The sequence below is a fragment of the Callorhinchus milii genome, unplaced genomic scaffold (genome assembly GCF_018977255.1).
Source record: "Callorhinchus milii isolate IMCB2004 unplaced genomic scaffold, IMCB_Cmil_1.0 Scaffold4, whole genome shotgun sequence".
Classification (NCBI taxonomy): Eukaryota; Metazoa; Chordata; class Chondrichthyes; order Chimaeriformes; family Callorhinchidae; genus Callorhinchus; species Callorhinchus milii.
Window position 1 is genome coordinate 19,197,963 of NW_024704745.1, and position 23,500 is coordinate 19,221,462.

The 23,500-nt window shown below is 42.5% G+C and overlaps 1 protein-coding gene across 1 annotated transcript in view; it reads right to left on the bottom strand.

The window, feature by feature from the left end:
* Positions 1-17,957: 17,957 nt before the first annotated feature.
* LOC103177495 overlaps positions 17,958-23,500 on the bottom strand; it is a 54,633-nt gene continuing 49,090 nt past the window's right edge. The window contains exons 11-12 of the mRNA XM_042334368.1: positions 22,502-22,705; positions 17,958-18,844 (exon numbers count right to left, since the gene is read on the bottom strand). Of these exons, the coding sequence (XP_042190302.1) occupies positions 18,669-18,844; positions 22,502-22,705 (380 nt within the window). The 3' untranslated portion in view covers positions 17,958-18,668. The remainder of the gene's footprint in view (positions 18,845-22,501; positions 22,706-23,500) is intronic.

Here is a 23,500-nt window from a genome sequence, read left to right on the forward strand (position 1 = left end):
AATGTAATAGTAATTGAATCATATTGCAGAAACCCTACAAGGCAGAGCACAGGGAAAAAAAAGCTATTAATAATAATAACAATAATCCTTGCATTTGATATAGCCCGTTATCACGTTGTTGAAACATCTCAGAGTGCTTCAGAGAATATATTGTAAAATAAATTGACTGTGTGTTTTGTGGGTGAAACGCAGCAGCCAATTTCGCACGGCAGTGTCTCACAAACCGTCATAGAAACATAGAAACAGGAGTAGGTTATTCAGCCCTCGAGCCTGTTTTGCCATTTTATAAGATGATGGCTGATCTGTACCTCAGGTTCAGTTACTCGTATCCATTAATACCCTGACCTAAAAAATATCTATCTACCTCCGTCTTGAAAATTTGAATGGATCCAGCAACCACCACCTTTTGGGGGGCAGGAGTTCCAGATTTCCACTACCCTTTGGGTGAAAAATTCCTCTTAATTTCACTCCTAAATGGTATAGCTCTAATTTTTAAGATTATGCCCCCTTGTTCTGGATTCCCCTACCAGAGGAAATAGTTTCTCGAAAAGCAACCCGCTAATGGACTAACAACCGGAACCGGGTTCCGATTGTCAGTCAAGGCATAGGAAAAAGAGTCAAAACTCATAAAATTCAGGCAATGTATTTATGTTCAAAAGACATGAAATTATTTTAAAGAAAGAAAGAAACCAAGTCAGGTGGCTCTGCAATAGCCATTCGACAGTAGTCAAGTTTTTTTTTCGGTAAGTCCTCTTTTCCTCAGGTCAAGCCTCAACAGCTGTTATGCACTTAAACTAACATTATGTATACATAATGTTTATCTTTCCAATGCTACTGCAAAGTTACCAGACATCAATCTTCTCCAGCGACAGCCAACCACCCGTAACTCCATTCTGAGTAAGAACATAAACTATTTAAATGAATAAATAACAAATAGAAGCAGAGAACTTGCTGGTGACTTGTTGCCAAATGCTATTAATGTACAGTGACTTTACTGGTGAATGTTATTGATAATGACAATTAGTAATGAATGCTACGAGCTGAGTTTGAGGCAGCGATCTCTGAGGCCAGGTGACATTTTATGACATCAGCTCAACACTGAAATAGAATTACTGCCTTGTAACTCTCTCCCTAGTGTTTATTATTCTACATGTATAAATAGAATTCCCCTGTAATCAACTGCAGAATCAATGACCTTCCAAGGATTAAAAATGAACAACCCCGAACCTTTACAAATGAAACACATTATAAAATATAACGAATACTACAGCATAGAGTTCAAGTTTATAATCTAATTTTAGGGTTTAGGATGATAGTTTCAATCCATCTTTTGAATGTTGCACATTTGGCTGTTCATGTCATGTGAACCTCTTTATTAGTTGAACGTTTTGCAAACTGCGCTCTCAAGTATAATTTTTATATTTTCGAGGAAATGTGTGTTATTTTGTTAATATATGTTACATTGAAATGAACTCCTAAGAAACTAAATTAATGGTCTTTCAATGCAGGTCAAAGGCTTAGGCTTTCATTTATTGTTGACATCAATAAGGCCATTATAGCAACAGCCTTTTAAAGACAGGATCCACTGTACATTCAGCACAGAGGATAGCTCTGAATTGGCCAAAAAAGAGGATAACTCAACCTTAAAACTGTACTGACCTATTTGACAACTTGACAAAGGAACATTTATTTTAAAATGAACCAGTCATGTCTGCATTTCGACAGATTCATTTACAGTGGGCTGATGTTGGATAAATATGATTAACTGTGTTAAATATGGTTGCTTTGAAATGGACAGCAAAGGTTTAAAGAGAATATAGTATAGTATTTGCCAATTTGGGTGTATTCCTAAATAAACTGTCAGGCTTAAAAGAGGTTTACCCAGTAAACATTGTAATCAAATAAACCGTCCATTTCCAAAACATGAAAGAAATCTAATAGGATATGTGCAGAAATTTTGAGCATTGGCATGTCATGTTTTCTTTTGTACACCAACTTGAAAGAGAAACTGGAAACTAATGTATGAAAGAAAATTATGTCTTTGATTATCAAGACAATTATAAAATTGAGATTTACAAGAAAATTCTAGTTTGCCAATAGCACTCAGCAAGTTTATTCAGTGTGTACCTGAGTAATAACAACTCAGAAGATGCCGGATTTGATCCCAGATCTAACTTGAGTTAGCTCATGTCAGCCGGGCCATCCCTATAGTTGGCTTCAGTGCCCCCAGGTTAAGAAGAGTAAAAACAGTCAAGATTCCTGCTCCTGATCTCTAACTAGTGAGCCCTCCCACAATGTGTTGGATGCCGGTTGAAGACTGGAATGTACTCAGCTGCAATGTCCCATGTGATCGAAAAGCCTGCCGATACTCACTGTCAAAGTTCAGACGTTAATAATGGCCACTTGGGCGAGGTATCAGAGGGTGACCAGAGCCTGTGGTATCACATTCTGGGTGAAGGACAGGGGAATTAATTGCCTTCAGATGAGAAGGGCTGAGAAAGTTGGTGAGGAAAAAAGCCAGAAAAAAGCCCGCAACTTCTTATACAATGATAAGGTGTGCAATTGCATACCTGGTAAACCAGGATTACTTCAAATAATCTTGAAAAATAAATAAAATCTTAATTAGGGAGTATTAAACGGCAATAATTATACTGCGAAAACTTCATTAGAGTAACAGGAGTTCATTTCTCTGTATTAGAACTTGGGTATTTGCAATGTGTCAGTTCACACAAAAATATCGGGAAGACAGTTGGTAAGAGACCAGGGCTAGGGTGAGGTTGGTGGGCTTAATGGTGATGAGTAGTTGTGAACAGGATATAATTAGGCTAATTCAAATAGGTTTATGTTTGAACCATTATGTGTCAAAAGGCAAACTCAACAGCAGACTTTGAAATTTTACATAGAAAATTGTTAAAAACACATTTTAAACATTTGGTTTGTAAATGCACTATTTGTCTAAAAAATTCTAGGGTCAACCACAAATGTAAGCAACAACTGATATTATTAAATAGAATGACAGAAGATCAAGCTGTGCTATGTTAATGTGTGCATCTTTTCAAATAACAAGATCATGGTAAAATAATAACAATTCTTAAATTTGATATTATACCTTTCACGTCGGGGGATGCCTTAAAGTGCTTCACAGGATGCATTGTAAAGTGAAGGTCCTTGTTGGTTGATTATGGCAGCCAATTTGCAATTTGCAAGTAGCAACACAACAACTTGCGTTTATATAGCTGCCCTCACACAGGGTAGCGTTCTAGAGCGCTTTACAGTGGTGGAGCCGGGGGGAGGTGACGGTAGGCACGGTCGAATAGGAAGATCTTCAAGCCAACCTGAAGATGGGGAAGGAAGGGGCAAAGCAAAGGGATAGAGGAAGAGTGTTCCAGAGTTTCGGGGCGTAGTGGCTGAAAGCGTGGTCACCAATGGTGGAACGGAGGACACGAGGGACATGCAGAAGGCCGGAGCCAGGCAAGCCGAGGCAGTGGGTTGTGTGTTGGGTGTAAGCAGGCCGGAGAGGGAGGGAGGCGCCAGGACATGAAGAGATTTGAAAACGAGTGTGAGGATCTTGAAATTGATCCAATCGGCAATATGGAGCCTGGCTAGAACCAGTGTGAGGGGGGTGCAGAGTTTAGTATGAGTGAATAAGTGGGCAGCGGAGTTTGGATCAGTTTGGATCCCCATAAACAGCCATGAAATGAATGAACAGTTTTATTTGGGGGACTATTGGCCAGGACACAAAATCTAGATTTTACTGTGTTTATTCCAAAGTGTGCTAGTTACTAAAATTGTTTCCACCATTCCTTCTTAAATCCTGCTTAAATTAGTCTGTGCCAAAAAACGCTAAAATGAAGAGAAAGACATGTTTCAGAAGTGTTGTTTTTATCATTTTTTTGCTGCACTTTCCATTGCATTTAATAAACTCAACTTGATACTCAAAAGATATGCATATCCATGCATGAGAAGTAATGCATAATGTACAGTTTTAAACAAAACACTCTCCATGATTTGATGAGATGAGCCATAAAACAACCCCTCAAAAACTTGTGCAGTTGTAAACATACTTTATTTACCTTTACTATTTCAAACTCTCTGAAAATGAGCGGTTTTGCAGGCCGGGCATTGGAGTGGTTTGATGGTTGGAACCAATCTGCCATGAAATGTGTTGGCCCTTAATCTGCAGATAGTTTGACACTGTCAGTATTGTAGTTGCTCCCAGAGGGGTTGGATTTTCTGCTGCTCACTTGGCGACTGGCCGAATTTGATTATAGAGAGGAACTGCAGCCAGCAGTCACAGACAACCCACGCACAGGCGGGAGGTGACGAACACATATACGAGTGTTTTGGGTGCGTCTGGGGTAAGGTGCAGTCAGAGGTGGGCGATGCGGCGGAGGTGGAGAAGGCGGTCTTGGTCAGGGGCCAGATGTGGGGTAGGAAGGACAGCTGTGGGTCGAAGGTGACGCCTAGATTGCACACGGGTTTGATGAGTCTGAGGGATAGGCCGGGGAGGCCGAGGAGGTCAGAGCTGCAGGATAGAAGATGTTGACGGCAGCCAAGGAGTATGGCTTCTGTCTCGTCCATATTTTGTTGCACTCATCCAGGACCTGATGTCTGTCAGAGAAGCCGAAAGAACATCAGCAGATCTTACAGCTGGAAGAGAAGTAGATTTGCGTGTCATCTGCATACATGTAGAAGTTTACCCTATGTTTGCGGACAACACCACAAGAAGGAGCATATAAGATGAGGAAGAGGAGGGAGCCAAGGATGGAGCCCTGGGGTACAGGTGACCGGGTTGGGGCGGGAGGAGAAACCGTGTGAAGAGACCAAGTGGAGGTGGTTTGTTTGGTAGGATTAATCAGTTTAATTTGGGATTCTGAAAGCCTCTCATTTTTGGTGTTAATTTAAAATGATCGAAGACTGTTTTAGAAGCTTTAATGGAAGATCATAAGAAATTAAAGTCTTTTGATAAAATGAATCGTGTTGTGAAAACCAAAATTGAGTGCACTGTTTTCAAGTACACTTTTGGAAAATAACATTTCAAACGTTTTCAAATTAGTATCATAGAAATTTACAGTGTAAGAGGATGGGGGCCATTCTGCCCATTGAGTCTCAGTTTGGAAACAAACTGTTTTGCAGTCACTTCCTAGAGACGTGTCTTCAATGTCAGACCTGACTCACACAGAGGCGTTGAGAGGCCAGTGGTTGCTTCTACCTGGTCCGCTTTTCAGAACCACCCCCGTCTCTCCCAGGTCCGCCTTTTCAGATTGCCGATCGTTGGGGGTTGTTCCTCCCAAGTCCACTTCTCCACCTCGCCAGCCTTGTGCGACGGTATCTCTAGCAGGTCTGCTCCCTGCTCCTCGCCTTTGACTTAAGTTGGAAGTATTGACAGACTGGTCTCTCGCAGGTCGGTCGCACTACATTGCTTATAGCCGATCCTCTTCCCCTTCCCCCTCTTTTAAATAAGAAAATTATATATCTGCACAATTGTATCATTGTAAAATTGGATAAATAGGAGGCGGTGGATGGGAGATGGTATCTCTCCCTGGATTAAAGTAAATGACAAAAATGGATTTGTAGTTGGCATCTAACTCCTGGTCCTGAGACCTACTATGTCTGTATTTCTCAGCTACTTGCTGGAGAAACTCTGAACCATCATGGGGATGGCGACTAAGAGAGTTCAGTGTATGTTCAGAATATTCCCGTTGCTGAGCCTGCACAGAGAGTGATGGGAGCGCGAGGTACGATCACAAAACACAGACTCCAATGCACTGGAAGAAAGGCAGTTAAGGTTACCCCTATTTCTCCGACCTCCTAACCCCATATCAGCCTGTCCGCTCCGTCTGCTTGGTGGACACTGGCCTGCTTCAATTCCCCCGAACTTCCCACCCCACCATTGGCGATCGAGCAATCAGCATCTCTGCCCCCACACATCCCTCTGCCTGACTCCTTCTCTTGCCTGTCTAAAGACCTTTCTCTTCGATTGTGCCTTCGTCACCAATTGCATTCAGCAGTGTCTCACAAACAGGTTAGATGATCTAATTGCTCGTAACATATTTTCAACTCCTCTTCAAATAATAATTTGGTCTTTCAATCCACAACTGTTTGTGGGACACTGCTGTGTGCAATTGGCTGCCGCGTGTTGCCCACAAAATACACAGTCAATTCACTTTACAGTATATTCTGTGAAGCACTTTGAGACGTCTCGAAGACGTGATAAGGCGCAATATCAAATGCAAATTATTATTATGATAATAGAAATTCATGTTTTCTACACGTCCTGAAAAGTGGTTTCCTTTTGAAGTAATGGTTCTCTATTAAAATTGCCGATGTTAATGAGTGCAGCTATAAGAATGGTGGCTGTTCTCACCTCTGCAACAAAATTAAAGGTGGATCAGGGAGGGAGTAAGTTCTTCAGCTGTGTGTCCAGAACGTAAGCAGAACTGCAATGATCCAACTTTTTTTNAAGCTCAGGATCATATTTGTACTTTGTATTTGCTGACTGTACAAAGCATATCCCAATACACTGACTTAATTTGGAGCTAAGCAGAAGCTAGGAGTACAATAGAACAGAAAACCTGACTGTACTAATACCTCTGTTTTAATGTATGGTTAAACTAATGTCATCCAACTTGACACTCCAGTGCAGTGCTGGGGGAGTGCTGCATTGTTGGAATTGGTGTCCTTTGGATGAGACATTAAAAACAAGGTAATGTCTGCCTGTCCAGGTGGATGTCAAAGATCCCACAGCACTACTCAAAGAGAGAAAGTGGTTTCTTCTGGGGTCCTGGAAAACAATCCCCAAGATAGAATTGATCATTCACTTCATGGCTGTTTATGGGACATGACTGTGTACAAATCGGCTGCTGCATGCACCTAGAAATATACAACCACTACAATTTACAGTGAATCCTGCGAAGTGCTTTGAAATATCCTCCTGTTGTGTAAGGCACTATATCAAGTGGAAGGATTATTATTACTTTTTAAAGAAAAAGGTTAGAGGATAATTTGATAACTCTTTTCTACTATTTTCATTTTGCCTTGGATTTTAATAAATAATATAATTCTTCTAACTCTTTCATTATCCAACTGTGTTAGCACGTTCCAGTGTGCCTCAGGTACTGTAAATTAGCAACACGTGCATTTAACATTGCTTCAACCTCTAAGTCTCATGTCTTCCTGGAAAATGCAGTTTTTACAGTGGTTTTAAAGGAACTTTAAAGGGCTAAAAAGCATTTATACATGTGGTGCCTGTCCTGGTGATTTGTAACTTTCAAAGAATGTGACCACTTGTCACATTCTTGAAGCAAGAAAATGAAGAGTCTTCTCCGGACTCACTGAAAAAGAACAATTCTTTTTGTTGGCACGGAGAGGGATGTTTGCGATCCAGTTTTTAGCTTTGTAATCGACAAGCGGGTCACACTTTCAATGTGGTTGCTATTGGTTGTCGTAACTTCTAGGTGATCATATTATGATTGTCAAACCTTCATTGTAGCTACGACAATAACTCTGCTAAAAAGCGCAGTGCCTTGTCAAGAGCTTTGACATGCTCTCCTGACATGAAAGGCACCGAATAAATGTAAATAGTTTAATTGTATTGTTGCAGTAATGGAATGTGGATTTAGTTTATCAAGTCATCCCCAGGCCAGGTTCTAAAACGTGTTGCTGAGGCTTTGTAAATTGAGATGTCTAGAATAAATAAGCAGAGTTGCAGACTAAAGATTTTATTAATAAATTGAAGGAAAAAGATTGCAATATTTTATTGCAATCCTCACCTCAAATGCCAACTGCAAGGCGATGCTGGACTTCCTCAAATCCAAAGTCGAGGGAATTCACTCAGCTGTCTCTCCCACTGCATCTACTACCCGCTCGCCATCTTCTCCTCCCACCCCGGCCCCTACTCATCCCTCCCTCCACATCTATGAACCTGTCTCCCCTCCTCTCTCATCACCACCATAACCCGTATGAAACCGACCACCTGCTCCCTCGACCCCATTCCTACCCCTCTCCTTACCTCCCAGCTCCACCTCCTTGCCCCTCTACTCACTGACACCATAAACCTCTCCCTGTCCTCTGTTCCAACCCCATTAAAAAACAGTGTCATCACTCCTATCCTTAAAAAACCCTCCCTGGACCTATCTCTACTCCCTAACTACCACCCCATCTCCAACCTCCCTTTCTTCTCCAAGGTTCTGGAATGAGTCATTGCTTCCCAGCTTTGCTCCTTCCTCTCCCGCTATTCCCTTCACGAACCCCTCCAATCAGGTTTCTGTGCCGCCCACAGCACAGAAACAGCCCTGGTCAAAGTGACAAATGACATTCTGTCAGGCTGCGACCAGGGCTCCCTCTGCCTCCTTGATCTCTCTGCTGCCTTCGACACTGCTGACCACTCTATCTTCATCCACCGCCTCTCCACTCACCTCAACCTTCACGGCTCTGTCCTTGAATGGTTCAGATTGTACCTCTCACATCATCTCCACAAACAGTTTCTTCTCTAGCCACCAGACTGTCTCGTGCAGTGTTCCTCGGGGCTCTGTCCTTGGTCCCCTCCTCTTCAATATCTATATGTTCTCTCTGACATCATCTGCAGACATGGGGTCAACTTCCATATGTATGCGGATGACACCCAACTCTATCTCTCTGCCTCCACTCTTGACTCAAGGATAACTGCTGTCCTGATAGAATGTCTGTCAGACATCAAGTCCTGGATGAGAACTAACTTTCTTCAGTTGAACCTCCACAAGACCGAGGCTCTCCTGATTGGCTCCTGTTAGAGCCTCCTCACCTCAGGCGCTGACAGCATCACCATCCATGGTTGCACACTCCACCTCACTGAGGCAGTCCAGAACCTTGGGGTCTTGTTTGTTTGTTTGTTTGTTTCAGCGCCTTGGGACGTCCTCCTGACGTGAAAGGCGCTCTATAAATGGAATCTTGTTGTTGTTGTTGTTAACTATCCTTTCTACCCCACATCTGCACCATGACCCGCTCTGCCTTCCCCCACCACTGCAACGTCACCCGGTTCCGCCACTGTCTCACACCGCAGGCCTCCGGAACCCTCATACATGCTTTCATTATATCGAGCCTCGACTATGCAAACTCCCTGCTTGTTGTCCTCCCCAACTCCTCCCTCCACAGGCTGCAGATCATCCAGAACTCTGCAGCCCATGTCCTCTCCCGCACCAGGCTCTGCGAACCTATCAACCCCATCCTTGCCCAACTCCACTGGTTCCCCGAAATTCAGAGGATACAGTTCAAGATCCTGGTCCTCACCTCCAAAGCTCTCCACAGTCTTCCTCCCCACTACCTCTCTGACCTCCTAACCCCCTGCCATCCTGTTCACTCCCTCCGCTCAGTGGGCTCTGGCCTGCTTCACCTTTCCGCCTCGCTCGCCCCACTATTGGCGGGCAGGCCTTTCGTCACTCTGCACCCACCCTCTGGAACTCCATCCCGCAGTCCCTCCACCTCACACCCTCCCTCGCCACCTTGAACACCCATCTCTTTGGCCATGCCTTCGATCTCCCGGCTTCCCCCTCTGCCCTCCACAACCCCAACCCCCAGCTCGGGTCTGTAACTCTGTCTATCCAGCACCTTGGGACGTCCTCCCGATGTGGATGGCGTTTTACAAATTTTGTTATTGTTGTTTAAAGCACCTTATTTGTATTATCATTTTTTAAATTATTATTGTGTCCCAACATCCTAAAGAGCTTCACAATAATCAAATGTGAAGTATAATGACAGGCATTTGCTTAAGTGAGGTGTCATAAACAGGAATGCTATCAAATCTGTAACTTTTAAGTTATTCGCTTGTTTCTCTGTAATTTTTCAGGGGATAAAAGTTAATTCAAATCAACAGATTCAACTGCAGATTCATTTGCAGCCAATTTAGTCTTGAGTATGTACAAGCTATTGTTTTGGTTGATGTGGGCGAAGAGTTATCATGAATGCTTTACACAAGACTGGTGTTCTACTGTAAATGGAGAATGAGTCTGGTCTGCTTGAGGAATCCAGGACAAGAGGCAAATCTTAACATTGAAGCTAAAGCTGGGAAAGGAGAGTCCAGAACGTTTTGTTTATGAAGTCATAAAATGATGAAATAACAAACAGCCTCATAGTCCACAGATGGAACAGAGTTGTTTCAGGGTTCATAAGAGTGATGAAATGCTACAAGGTGAGGAACTTGTTACAATATATGGAAAAAGGAGGAAATTGAGTAGTTAAAGACGTGGTGGTGGAGCAGGATAAATGGGCCAAATCACAGTCCTATTCTTACTATTATAATATTGGAATAAAATGTTGCTGTAATGTTTATATTCAGCTGCTATGTCCGATTGAGGTTTGTCTTGATTTTTTTCCTATTTTTCTAATGAAACGCAACATTATTTGCATGATTGTTCTTTAAGAAGTAAAAGGCAATTAAGAAAGAGCCAATGAGAGAAAGACAGAAAGTATAAAAAGACACTGGGAATGGGACTCAGATTGGTTTGGTTAGTGTAGTCTGAGCTGCTAAAAGAATAGTCACTGGAATCTCTGTGCTTTGGCTGGAGTATCTTTCCAGTTTTCCACTGGGCCAAACAATCCTCTTGAGCTTTTGCCTGTAAGTGACCTGCTGTGATGGTGAGTGATGTCTATCAGCTGGCAGGGAACTCAGGAGACTTGTTGCAGGAGGGAACCTCCCATAGCTGCGTGGACTCTCCCTGGCAAAAGTCAGCATCTTGTGAATGGTTTGTTTTCCTGGAGTAAAGTTGGTTGAGGGGGAAAAGCTGTGTTTCTAGATGTTTTGGTTGTTTAGGCAGAAGAATGACCTTTTGGGGTGGTTTGGAAGGTGAGGGACCCTGGTCCACTTGAAAAGGCAGGGGTGAAAGGTGGCTACACTGTGTAGAATGGAAAGCAGGAGAGGAACGGGAGTTGAGAAAAAGCTGACAACATAAGAGGCTTGCTGTTTTGGGAGTATTTTTGTTTAAGATTTGGGCTGCAAGTCTTTTTACATTAAATTACATAGAATAAATAGCACAGAAACAGGCATATGTTGGTGTTTATAGTCCACATGAGGCTCCTCCTGCCCTTCCTCTACTAAACCTATCAGCATAATCTGCTGTTCCTTCAAGTACTTATCTAGCTTTCCCTTAAATGCATCTATGCTATTTGCCTCAACTATTCCTTGTGGCAGCAAGTTCCAGGCAAAGATGTTTTTCTGATTTCCCGCATTTGTTTTGTTGATGACTATTTTATATTTATGGCCCTGGTTTTGGTGTCCCCACAAGTGGAAATATGTTCTGTATCAAAACCTTTCAGGATTGTGAAATAATTCTATCAGGTCACCCCTCTCAAGAGAAAAAAAGTCTATGCTTGTTGTTCTGGCATTGTACTTTGCATATTCTCCAGTGCTTATACAATGTGGGAGACCACAATTGCAGATGGTATTCCAAGGTTTTGATATGTTCACCATAACTTCCCTACACCTCTAGAAAGGAACTACAATGCCTGACTACTTTTTGTGTACGCTGATCAGGCAGAAAAATGTTTTCCAAGTATTTAGTCTTCTAGAAATGTACCCCATGTTTGTGTAATGGCCTTCTTACTATTTTTAGCGTGCACCCCATCTAGATTCATATCCAAGCGACCTGCAGAATGTGTTATTGCAGGGGGAAACAAGGGCAAGATCCTGGGTTATTGTTTAGAGATGCAGAAGTTAAATAAGGACCTTGTGAATAAAAAGGCAAAAACCTGTTAAGTGTGGTTGGCCTCATTTGGGGCCAACCACACTTAAATATGAACATAAACTAGTTTGTATTTCAAGTTAAATGCAGAGACACACCTTCCTCATGTCTACCCAGAATGTCTTGCAGTTGAGACCTTTGTTTTCTGGACACATGTTGGTGCCTTGGCAAAGCTGAAAGAATATAAAAAACAATGAACTTGATGATTGCCACGTGAGAAATATTCAAATCCTTGCTGCCTCTTCATCCACCTGATCATTTCCAAATGCTAGGCATCAATTCCCTGAATAAGTAGAAATGAAACAGACTGAATAATCCTTGGTGTAATACTTTGTATGCAAACATTGATGAGGTCCATTTATCGATGAATCCTTATCTCAAAGTGCTTCACAGAATACTATGAGTAAAATATGGCTGCCAATTGCATACTATAGTAGTCTGCTGACCAAATTATTAGAAAATATCTCACAAGTAATTAGATCATCTCTGGAAATGTGACACATCACTGAATGTGAAAACAACTTGTGCATTGAGTGGTACAGACAATGAGACATGTACCACTAATGATGTTGACCAATAATATATATTTAGGAATGTAACTGAGTTTGTCCATTGGAAGTGATATCCTGATTTGGATTCAGAACATAAAGTGCAACCTTGAGCCAATTGGCACAATACTGCAAGATCAGGTACCTCTGCACTAAATTGAAAAAAATATTGTGCGCAAGCAATGTGACCACAATGCTGATGTGAAGAAGTACATCAGTGACCCTTAATAGAGAAGCAAACTTACCATCAAGCTGAAGATCCCTAGGACTGGCTAACAAACAGTTGTGGATTGAGTGACTTAATGAAAGGATTATTAACTCCAGAAGAGCAATCAACTAACTGCCAAGTTGACCAAGGCAGAATGGAGTAAGGAAACTTGCCTAAGATTTCACCCTGCTGGGAATCAAACCTAGGTCCCCTCATTTAAGTTGACGTTGAACAAAAATGATTCAAAATTAGTCAACAGGAAAATTAACAATAAACATAATTCACAAATTTTGTAGGGAGAAGTGAGACAGAAATACGAGAACACATCCAATCATACAACAATGTTACCTGGAAGCCTCTTGTGCACATGTATGAAGTTGTGTGTATGAACAGGACCTGGGTAAAGATGCGGTTCAGTGAGCAGAACATTAAACCACAGCAGCAGCAAGCTCTCACTCCTGCACGCAAAAGTTTTGTCAGTATCTTGCTGGCCTGCACCTACTTTACACATGTAGACAAAGGGAATGTAGATAATGAGCTAAACGTTAACTAATGTTCTGGTGGCTGCTCAACAGTTTCAAAGCTAAAGTACATGAATAAGGACCCTTCCCCTTTGAACAATAAAAACTCACAAAATTAATACCAGTGAGATCACGAAGGGTCATGCACCTGAATGCTCAAATCATCTTCAATGGGTTCCCTTGGACACTGGCCATTTCATCAGCATCAGTCGCCTTTGTTTTCACCAATTCAAGGTGTGACAGGATCAGGGAGTAACCCTCCTGGTTGCAATGAGATAATAATTATAAGCAGAGCACAACAATTGGCTTCAGCAGCCCTGAGCTTGGGTCATTTCTCTCATTTCCAAGCTTCACTTCAACAATAACAAGTTACATTTGTATAACACCTTTCACGTCAAGAGGACATCCCAAGCTGCTGGAGAGTTAGGGATTTGGACCCAACAACCTGCACAGTGCCCTCCACCCAGGATAGCCTCTCAGAGCGCTTAACAGTGGTGAAGCCTGACTTTGAGCCAGGAGGAGCTATAAGCACAGTTGAACAGGAAGTTTTTCAGGCAGGACTTGAGAGCGGGATCAGGAGGGAAGGAGTATGAGTCAGCCAAAGCACAGCCTTGAGATGGGCACAAGGCAAATAGACAGTGGAAATGGAGTTCCAAGGAGTTGGGGGCAGAGAGGCTTAAGGCCTCACCACCGATAGAGGTGCAGGGCTGGCCAGGTGGGGGACATGGAACAGACCAGAGCTGGATGAGCTGACCAGGATATGAGCCATTAATTCCTTTTGCAGAATAACTTGTTCTGGCAATTGGATGCCATTTCCTCAACAAATTTGGGAATTGCTTCAGAATGTGCACCACCAGCTTGGCGCGTAAAAGCCAATTGTAATTCTGCTCCTTCATCTAAACCCACATGGCTGCAATGCCAGCTCCTAAATAATGGAAGGTGGAACTGGCCATAGAGCCACATGGGTTTTAAGGAGCCTCTGTTCAATACAGAAATCTTAATTTTCATTAAATTTAGAGTTTCATGGTGTGTTAAGATGTTCCTATCTCTCTCTCCACAACATCAATTGTCTGAATAAAGCTCAATACAATGTGTGAATAAAATAGCCTTTTATCCAAGAACCACTCAGCTGCTGACCCAACTCCAATAAGATGCAACAATTTACTTGGCACCTTTCCTGTCTGGAGAACATCAAAAAAACACTTCCTCTCTGAAGAATTTTAACATTGCTGCCTTCTAGAAGCTTTTGTAGAGACAGTTGAATGTTGCCTTTATCCTCAGCCACTTTAATTTCCCTTAGACATTTAGTTTCCCCCAAAACTTCCTCAACATAAAACAGCCATCAATAAACCCACTTTCCATACTCATCAAACATGTACAAGATCTCCAAGCAAGCCCAAACTATTTCAGTTTTTGCTACCTGCCTGTTCAACAGTCTCAGCATAAAAACCACATGAAAACTCAGTCACAACACCTCAAACCACAAATGACCTGCCAACAAAAACTATTCCACAATCTGCACCATTCCCTTGACTCCAAGTAATCCTCTTCCAAAGAATTTCAATGCAAGCACAATGTTCAGCCTGTCCTACCTAGCTAAACTGTTCTGGCCTCTGTGCTTTTCTTTATACCTCCTCTGCTACCTGTTAGCACCAAGTTAATCATGCACCTGTAGGGCATATTCCACACAAGAAAGTGTGTTCCACACATTAACTCCTTACTCGCCCACATCGTAGCCACACTGTGACCTAACATTGCTGTAAGAAGAGACTTCATTTTTCTCAAGCTGCTCCTGGTTACTGGGCGTTCCCTTGATGAGCAGAGAAGTCCAGCTTCTTGAGCTCGGGCCTTTACCCAATGTCCGGATAGAGGCCAGCAGGTTTGCGGTCAGCCAGGTACAGTGGTACCACTCTCACCTCTGTGTCAGAAGCTTGTGGGTTTCAATCCCTCATTGGGCCTTGGAATCACATAGTCTAAGATGACCCACCAATGTAGCTTTGGGGTGGGGGGGGGCATTGCATTGTCCAAGATGGTGTTCTTCGGATGAGATGTCAAACTGAGGTCCCATCTGCCTGTTCAAGTGGATGTTAAAGAACCTTTGGCACTATTCGAGAAGGGTGTTTCTCTCTGTTCTGGCCAACAATACCCCAAATAAAAACAAACTTGGTCACTCACTACACTGTGGGACCCTGATGTCACAACTGTCTGCCACATCTTGCCCACAAAATATACAGTCAACCCACTTTACAGTATATTCCATGAAGAGCTTTGAGACGTCTCAGCGACATAATACCCTATATTAAGTAGATTATTATTTTATTATCATCTCAGTCGATGGATGGTATGCTCCACTCTGGGTCATGAGGTTATGGGTTCAATCCCTGTGTGGGGACTTTGATTCCAGCTCACACGTGTGGTGACAGGCGGTCGATGAAAAGTTAAACCAAATGTCCCGTCTGCTCGGCTGGACGTTAAAGCATCATGTGGCACTGGCTAAAAAGAGAAGTGAGTTTCACTTGGTGTCCTGATCAACAATCCTCTGGATAAATTGGATATTGAATTTATGGCTACTTGTAGAACATTCCTGTGGGAAATTGGTTGCCTCATCAAACAATGAGTATACAGTTACTACACTTGACATCAATCACAATGAAGTATTTTGAAATCATTTGACATTAGAGGTGTTGAGGCAGCAGGTGGTGAGCTTCATCTGGGAGATGGTGGTTGAGAGGGAGGGGGTAGTAATCGGGCAAAGGAGTTCAGGGAAGGGGAAGTGGTTGGGTCATGGTGGAAGGAGGGGGTGGTGTAGACGGTCTTAGGTTTGTGGAATGGGAAGTAGGAGAGGAGGATGCAGCCAAGTGGATGTTTTCAAGCTTTGACATAAAGAAGTCTAGGACCTCTTTTTGCTTGCCGTTCCAGGTGAGGATGGAGAGAGGTTGGGTGGGTGCATGGAGGAGGTGATTGATGATGGAGAACAGTGCCTTTGGGTTGTTTTTGGCCTCCAAAATGATTTCGACCAGTGAGAGGGAGAGGTGATAGATGTGCAGACCCGAAAGCCACAGCTAACTGTGGATTGCGAGGCCAGATTTGTGCCATATGCGCTCGAGCCTTTGGGTTTTCGTTTTGAGGGCACGGAGCTGACTGTTATACGAGGGGAAGCAGGTAGATTTAAAGGCAGCCCTGGATTTCAGGGGGGCAAGGGAGTTGAAGGTTGCAGAGAGCCAATCTTTTAGCAGATTGATGGCTGCATCAGAATCGCTGCAGGTGGCAGGCCAACAGGAGAAGAGATCCGAGGAAGAGAGGGAGTTTGTGAAGGACTGACAGGGGGTAAGCTTTTTCCAAGGGAGGAAAAAGATGGTGGAAGGTTTGGAAGAGGGGAGGGGGATACGGGATGCGAGGGAGATGAGGAAATGGTCTGAGATGGGCTTGTCTGTGATGGACAGGTCGGAGATGTCTAGGTGGCCACGGTTTGGGCTGGGGAGTTTATGTGGAGGGTGAGGTTTGGTGTGGAGAAGAGACTAGTGAAGTCAAGAGGAGGTGGGTCAAGAGGAGTTTAGGTGAAGGTTGACATCACCCATTATGAGCAGGTGTTCAGTGCAGAGACAGAGGGATGAGAGGAGGGAGGAAATGTCAGGAATGAAGGAACCAGGCAGCTTGGGAGGATGATAAATAAGGAGGATCTTGAAGGAGAGGGAGGGATGATACAGAGTTAAATGTTCAAAAGAGGGGAAGAAGTCTGAGGAATAGGGGGATAGAGCGAGGGAAGTTTGGGAGATGAGGGCTACCCCGACGCTGCTTCAGTTTGGACGGCTGGGGTGTGGTGAAAGGTGTGGCCAGTGGGGGAGGCTTCGATCAGGGGGACACCCAGGTTCCAGTGGTTTCGTTCACACTCAGGCAAAAATCAACAGCTTTAAAATGAAAATTTCTCCCATTAATTGCAAGTCTAAAAGTTACGTGTACTTTGATATCCAATGGTGCAGGGTCTCCGTGGGGTTGAGCTGGCTTCATAGATGTGCCTAGACCACAATAATCTAATAGGAACATAGGAACTAGGAATTAGGAGCAGGAGTAGGCCATTTGGCCCCCTCAAGCCTGCCCCGCCATTCAATAAGAGCATGGCTGATCTTTTAACCTAACTTCATCTGTCCGTCTTATGCCCATTTTGAATAAATTAGAAATATCTTAGAATTAAAATATCAAAAGGCCAATGGTTAAAATCTACAGATGAATCTGCTTTCATAATTTTATCTGCTTTACTTGTTTGGTAATTTTACATCAAAGGCTTCAACTCCCTGGTGGTTAATTATATTGTGACTTTTCGGGTTTGTGACCTTTGTTGCCTTCGCACCTGTGCAGACTGTATTTATTGGATGAACTTTTACAATAAAGCATAACTAGGTATTAACATTCACTCACCTTCCTTTATAACCAAAAGAAGACTGGTTCACCCACCAAGATCAGTAAATGTACCAATAATCAGCCTCCCCGGTCTATCAATTCATTCACATTTGTGTAGAATTGAACAGAAGGAAACTCCTTTGGTAATGAATTTATCTCTCACCATATTGAATTTTCAGCTTGGGGGGGAAAAAAACTCTTCACAAGTTTGTATCAGCAGCACTCTGGTCAACTTCAAGCTTGTGATTTATGTTCAAAAGGTCTCTTTTTTTTCCCCTCAAAGCTGTTTTATATTACTCCTCGAGTTACTTTTCTTAAACCAGCTTTTCTTTTTTTTAAATCGCTGCCTCATGTTTCTGAGACGACCCATTATTTAGATTTTCTACAACACATATTTCATCAAATGTGCTTTTCTCTTCAGCTGCCTCGAGTTAAAGGTTACCTTACTCTGTAAATGTTTATCTAGCTCTGCCTGCTTTGTCTGCCTCGAATTCAATGTCTGGCTGGCACTTCAAGTGAAGCATAATCAGTTAGTTCTCAGCACAGTAAAACTCCTGATACTGTACCATTTGGTCACAGCAAGTAAGATTTAATTATATAGGAGCTCCACTACATTGTCAAGATGATATACATTCCAATTAGCTGTTATTTACGTAACATTAATAACTGTACAGGGCTATATACAAACTGTTGGTTTGCATGCAAACCTTGAAGATGAAATGACCATTTAACTGAGAACCAATAAAAGGGTATCAGGAAGTATAAAGCTGGATGCAGGGCAACTGAGTGAAGGGGGTGAGGTTGTATTGTCGGATTGTGTTCTGAGAGCTGAGAATAAAATAGTAATTTCTACATTTGTGTTGTGAGAACATAACACAAACCCAGGACTTTACACCTTGTCACTTTATTACCTGAACAGATGAGTTCTCAGTGACGGTTCTGTGGTACTTTTTATATCAAACTTTCTTCATTCCAAAAACAAAATGACAGTGGAGCAGGGGAAAGAGGTTTCATAACATGGTGAGTGGGCTTCACAGTTATGTTTGTGAGATTGGAACCCAGGAAGGCAGAATAGCCCATGTGATATACAGTATAACTTGAAGAAAGTAAATGAAACCATCATTTAGTGAACAATGGATTGCCCACTTTAATACTGTTCTTCCTGAACAGTTATATAGATAAAGGCTCCAGTTATAAAATGGTGAACAACTTACTCTTGATAAGCACTTACGCAATCTGTAGCACAAGTCTGCCCTGTAAACATTGCATATTATTCCAGTCATTTTTGAGCCTTGAACGGTGATGAATAATGTTTAAGGAATGACCTTCCTTGGGATGTCTTCTTAAGTTCGTATCTGAGGCAACGAATGACGCCATTAATTGCATCAACGCACACTTTCCAATCCTTGCCATCCTCTGCAAGGTCAAAACTTGGGAAACCATCCATTAGGAATTCTGAGGGGAAATGGAAAGTAGTCAGAATTATTTTTTCTATTTGGCTTAGATTTTGCTGTTAAATTTTAATGAGGGTTGATCGAATCACATAGCAAGACAGAACAACCCAGGCAAAGATACAAATAAATCATGTGCTTTTCTTTAAGGAAAACTATGCTCATCAGAATAGCAATATTACCACAAAAAAAGCTATAAATCAACCACTTGAAAATGTATACCAATGTTCAGTGTCTTAAAATCATTTAAACCAGGCATGTTAACAAACCTGACAAAACTCTCTCAGAGGAAGTTACTGAAATCATTCAAAGCTCATGACAAATGCCATGAGGATATCTGGGAAGTGGAAAGGAATCAACTTGCGATGCTCTTTAGCACCTCCTGGTGGCCATTCACAAGCTGTCCATTTATATAAGAAAAGGTTGGGGTGGGGGGGGAGCTGGCTAACATGCCTGCCACAGTGTTAATAATGTATGTGGCGAGGGTGAATACCTTTTAAAAGGAGAAAGAAAATGTGCTGTTGACTAAAATGTGGCAGATCTGCTTGCTCAGATATTAAATGTGACTTTCACTTGCTAATTGTTTGAGGTTTGAGACATGCTGATAAGATGTAACCTATTGGCTGCTGGTGCTGGGACCTTACCTGAGGACTCAGGAGAATGGAATGGAAAGTGTTGGTTGCAACACCCAAACAACTAACTGTGCACCCATAGCCTCAAAACACAATTAAATTCACGCTCATTCATGCACGGTGGCTCTTTCTAAGTTGGGAATCGCAACTTTAATTTTCTAGCTATGAATCAGCCCCGAAATCTGCTGTGTGGGATGGTGGAGGCATGAGGAAAGTACTTCTCTGGATATGGGGACCACAGCATCACTTCCATTACGCCGCAGTTGCCAGCAGCAGTAATGTGAAAGACAAGCAGTATATATGCAGGACTCATAAACTGAGGTCAAATGCCAAGAAGTCATGCTCAAATTGTACAGTGCTTTGGTCAGGCTACACCCAGACTACTGCATACAATTCTGATCGCTACAACATAAGCAACTATGATGGAGTTGTGGAGTGCTTCCTTTTGGGGCAATAATTTGACTTATAGTAATATCCCAATTGTTTGTACGTATAGATGTTAGGTGAGCATTCAGGCAGTTGAACTGCATTTGCAAAAGACAAACAACCACAACCTTATAATTGTAATGTAATAGAGTGGTCAGCGGTGTTGAAGGCAGCAGAGAGGCCAAGGTGGCAGAGGGAGCCCTGGTCGCAGATGGACAGAATGTCATTTGTCACTTTGACCAGAGCTGTTTCTGTGCTGTGGGCGGCACGGAAACACAAATGGAGGGGTTCGTGAAGGGAGTGGCGGGAGAGGAAGGAGCGAAGCTGGGAAGCAATGGCTTGTTCCAGGACCTTGGAGAGGAAAGGGAGGTTGGAGATGGGGCGGTACTTTGTTAGCAGAAATGGGTCCATGGAGGGTTTTTTAAGGATAGGAGTGATGACAGCCGTTTTTAAAGGTGGTGGGGGGTTGAAATGGTACCGGTGGACAGGGAGAGGTTTATGATGTCTGTGAGTAGAGGGGCAAGGAGGTGAAGCTGGGAGGTAAGGAGAGGGATAGGGATGTGGTCGAGGGAGCAGATGGTTGGTTTCATGCGGGTTATAGTGGTGGTGAGAGAGGATTGGGAGTCAGGTTTGAAGGTGCATGGAGGGAGGGATGGGTAGGGGCCAAGGTGTGAGGGGGAGATGGGGACTGGGTAGTAGACGGAAGGGCAGAGGCAGCTGAGCGGATCGCCTCGTCTTTGCAAAACACAAACAAATACTATATATAAAAAAATGAGCAGGATAATGACAAACTGAAGACCAGATTATCACTACAAACACTGTAAGCCTTTTTCTTTACGGTACAAAAATGGTCTTGCACTGTAAGAGCAGCAAATTGTGTCTGTAACTCTCTAATGATTGGAAAACACCACTGGGGAGAGATTCCACCTAGGTCTAGATTTATGCTATTTATGTAGCATTTCAGGGAGTCCAGAATTTGGCAAGTTCTTACATAATGCCTTCAATTTTGAAGCTGATTTTCTGTAAGTTCTTTTAAGAAATAGAAAAACTCACTTCAAAGATTGAATTCAATAATATGCCAAATTCAACACGCTCTAAAAGTTATTGAATCTAAACCCAGGAATTTCTCACCCTTTCTTGGGTGCATGTTGGTGTACAGATACGCGCAACATTGAGTTTGGCACGCAACGTGAAATTCCAACTGTTGCTGCAAACTGCAACAGATCTGAGGAAAACTGATGTTAGAGAATATTCAGCAATGTGCAGCAACAAGGTTAATAACAAAACTTGAAAATCCCAATATAGGTGAGCACAGTCACTTTCGGTCAGTCTATTGTTATTATTAACTATTTACCCAGTTGATGGTGATGCATTTTTTAGAATTGCTTCAGGAGAGGTGAGGAAGAGGTCTATGGCCCAGAGCATTATACCCACCAGAGATAAAGTGGCTGCACTGCCAAAGAATATTTTATGTGGAGAGATAAATGGGAAAATAAATTAAGCTTTACACTGTCAGGCAAAAGGCAAAATACTGCAGTTACTTTCAGTTCTGACGAAAGGTTATCGACCTGAAACATTAACTCACTTTCCTCTCTCCATATATGCTGCCTGACCTGCTAAGTGTTCCCAGCGACTTCTGTTTTCGTCTAAGCTTTAAAATGTGCTTGCTGAATCAGAAACCGAATAAAAGTCAATAAATAAGGTTTCATTTTGGAAACTGACAAAAACATGAAGGAAGATATTCTAAAGGGCAATTTCAGAGAATTTACCATATTGCACTTATAAATAAATGCATCATATTTAATTTCCCATTTGTAACATCATATTCTTTAGATTTTAAAACTGCATGTAAGTTATAGGTTTACTGAAACAAATCTGCTACATTAAATGAAAAAGTGGAGTACAATTTACTAGGATGTGACCAGGAATGAGAGGGTTTCAGTTATGAAGAGACTTCTGAAGTTAGTGTTTTTTTCCAGGAGCTGAGAAGATGACTCAGCTGGTAGAAGTCTTCAAGATTGTAAAGATTATGATAAAGTAAATCGTGATAGATCATTTCCATTGGTCCGCAAGTCAGTAATGAGAGTACCCAAATTTGGGAGACAAAAAATAATCGGAGGGAACGTTACAAAAATAAGTCTTCACAGACAGAGTTGTCAGAAGTCTATAAATGCTTTTAAAAGGGAAATAGGTAAATGCTTGGAGAGATGGAATATTACAGCGATTGGGGAGTGTGATGGAGAAGAGGATTAGGTTAGGTGGCAAGAGATGGCCTCTCGGTACAGTGATATTCTGTGACTTCTTGACGATCTACAAATGTGTTCAATGGAGTAGAGCAACCCTCGAGTTATTTACTTTTGGAGATCATTGCACTCTGGATACAGTTAATAATAGCGTAATAGATTCATCGTGGTTTATTGAGAGCACAAGTGTTGAGAGAATGTGCCTCCAATTCATGAATTCTAAAGCTCTGCACAGACACACAGCGAGGAATGGAACATTTTGTAAGTATGCAAAAAAAAAATATTTTACACCCATGAATCTGAATCATATTCTGGATTTAAAAGCTGCGGCAAGTGATGAACAGCAAGATCAAAGCTCACCTCTAACAGCATTTATCTTATTGCAATCAAGCGGAGCCTTTCCTTTTCGAATTGCCCCATACACATTACTCCTGAGAAGCACGCTGTCTGGGAAGAGATGCCTGATGAGGAAACGGGCTGCCAGTTCAGGTCTTACCCTCTGTTGGGCAAGATGGATCACAGAAGCTGGCAATTCCACTTTGCGGTCAGGGCTACCAAGATGCTCTGTGACAAAAGTGAGATAGAGTGCAGTCAGTCATAAGAGTAAACATAGGGAACATATTTTCAATCCGTTTCCTTATCACTAAAATCTGCTCACACCGGACAGATTATTGATTATAAAATTTTAACTTCCTGTTTTGGTCGATTGATCACCCTATAAAAAACACTCACACTTTTCCAATTAAAAGACAGTAGACATATATTTTGTTAAATCCTTGTTTGCAATAAAGATTTATAGGTTAGCAAGCAACTAAAATTGCTACTTTTTAAGTGAGTTCATGAATAATATGACATGTGTAAAAACACAATGGTCCAGCAGGCTAGATTTACATCCTCCAGGCAGCTCCATTGATAAAATAAGTTAGAAACTTATGTTGATAAATCAAACTACGTCATTCTTTATCATAACATTAAGCTGTTGTATTAATTTTGGCCAGAACTTGTGATTTGCTCTGAATGGATTTAGAAATGACTTTATGCAACAACAACAACGACTTGCATGTATACAGCACCCTCCACGCCGCGCGGGGTCCCATCGTGCTTCACAATGTCGGAGCCCAAGGCCGAGTCAGGGGGAGGGTGAAGGTGACCATAGGCATGGTCAAAAAGGAAGGTCTTCAGGCGCAACCTGAAAATGTGGAAAGAGGGGGCAAGGTGAAGGGATTGAGGGAGGGAGTTCCATTGCTTCGTAGTGGCTGAAGGCATGGTCACCGATGGTGGAGCGAAGGATTCGAGGGACAAGGAGGAGGCTGAAGCCAGTAGAGAGGAAGCAGCGGGTAGTGCTGTGAGGAGAGAGGA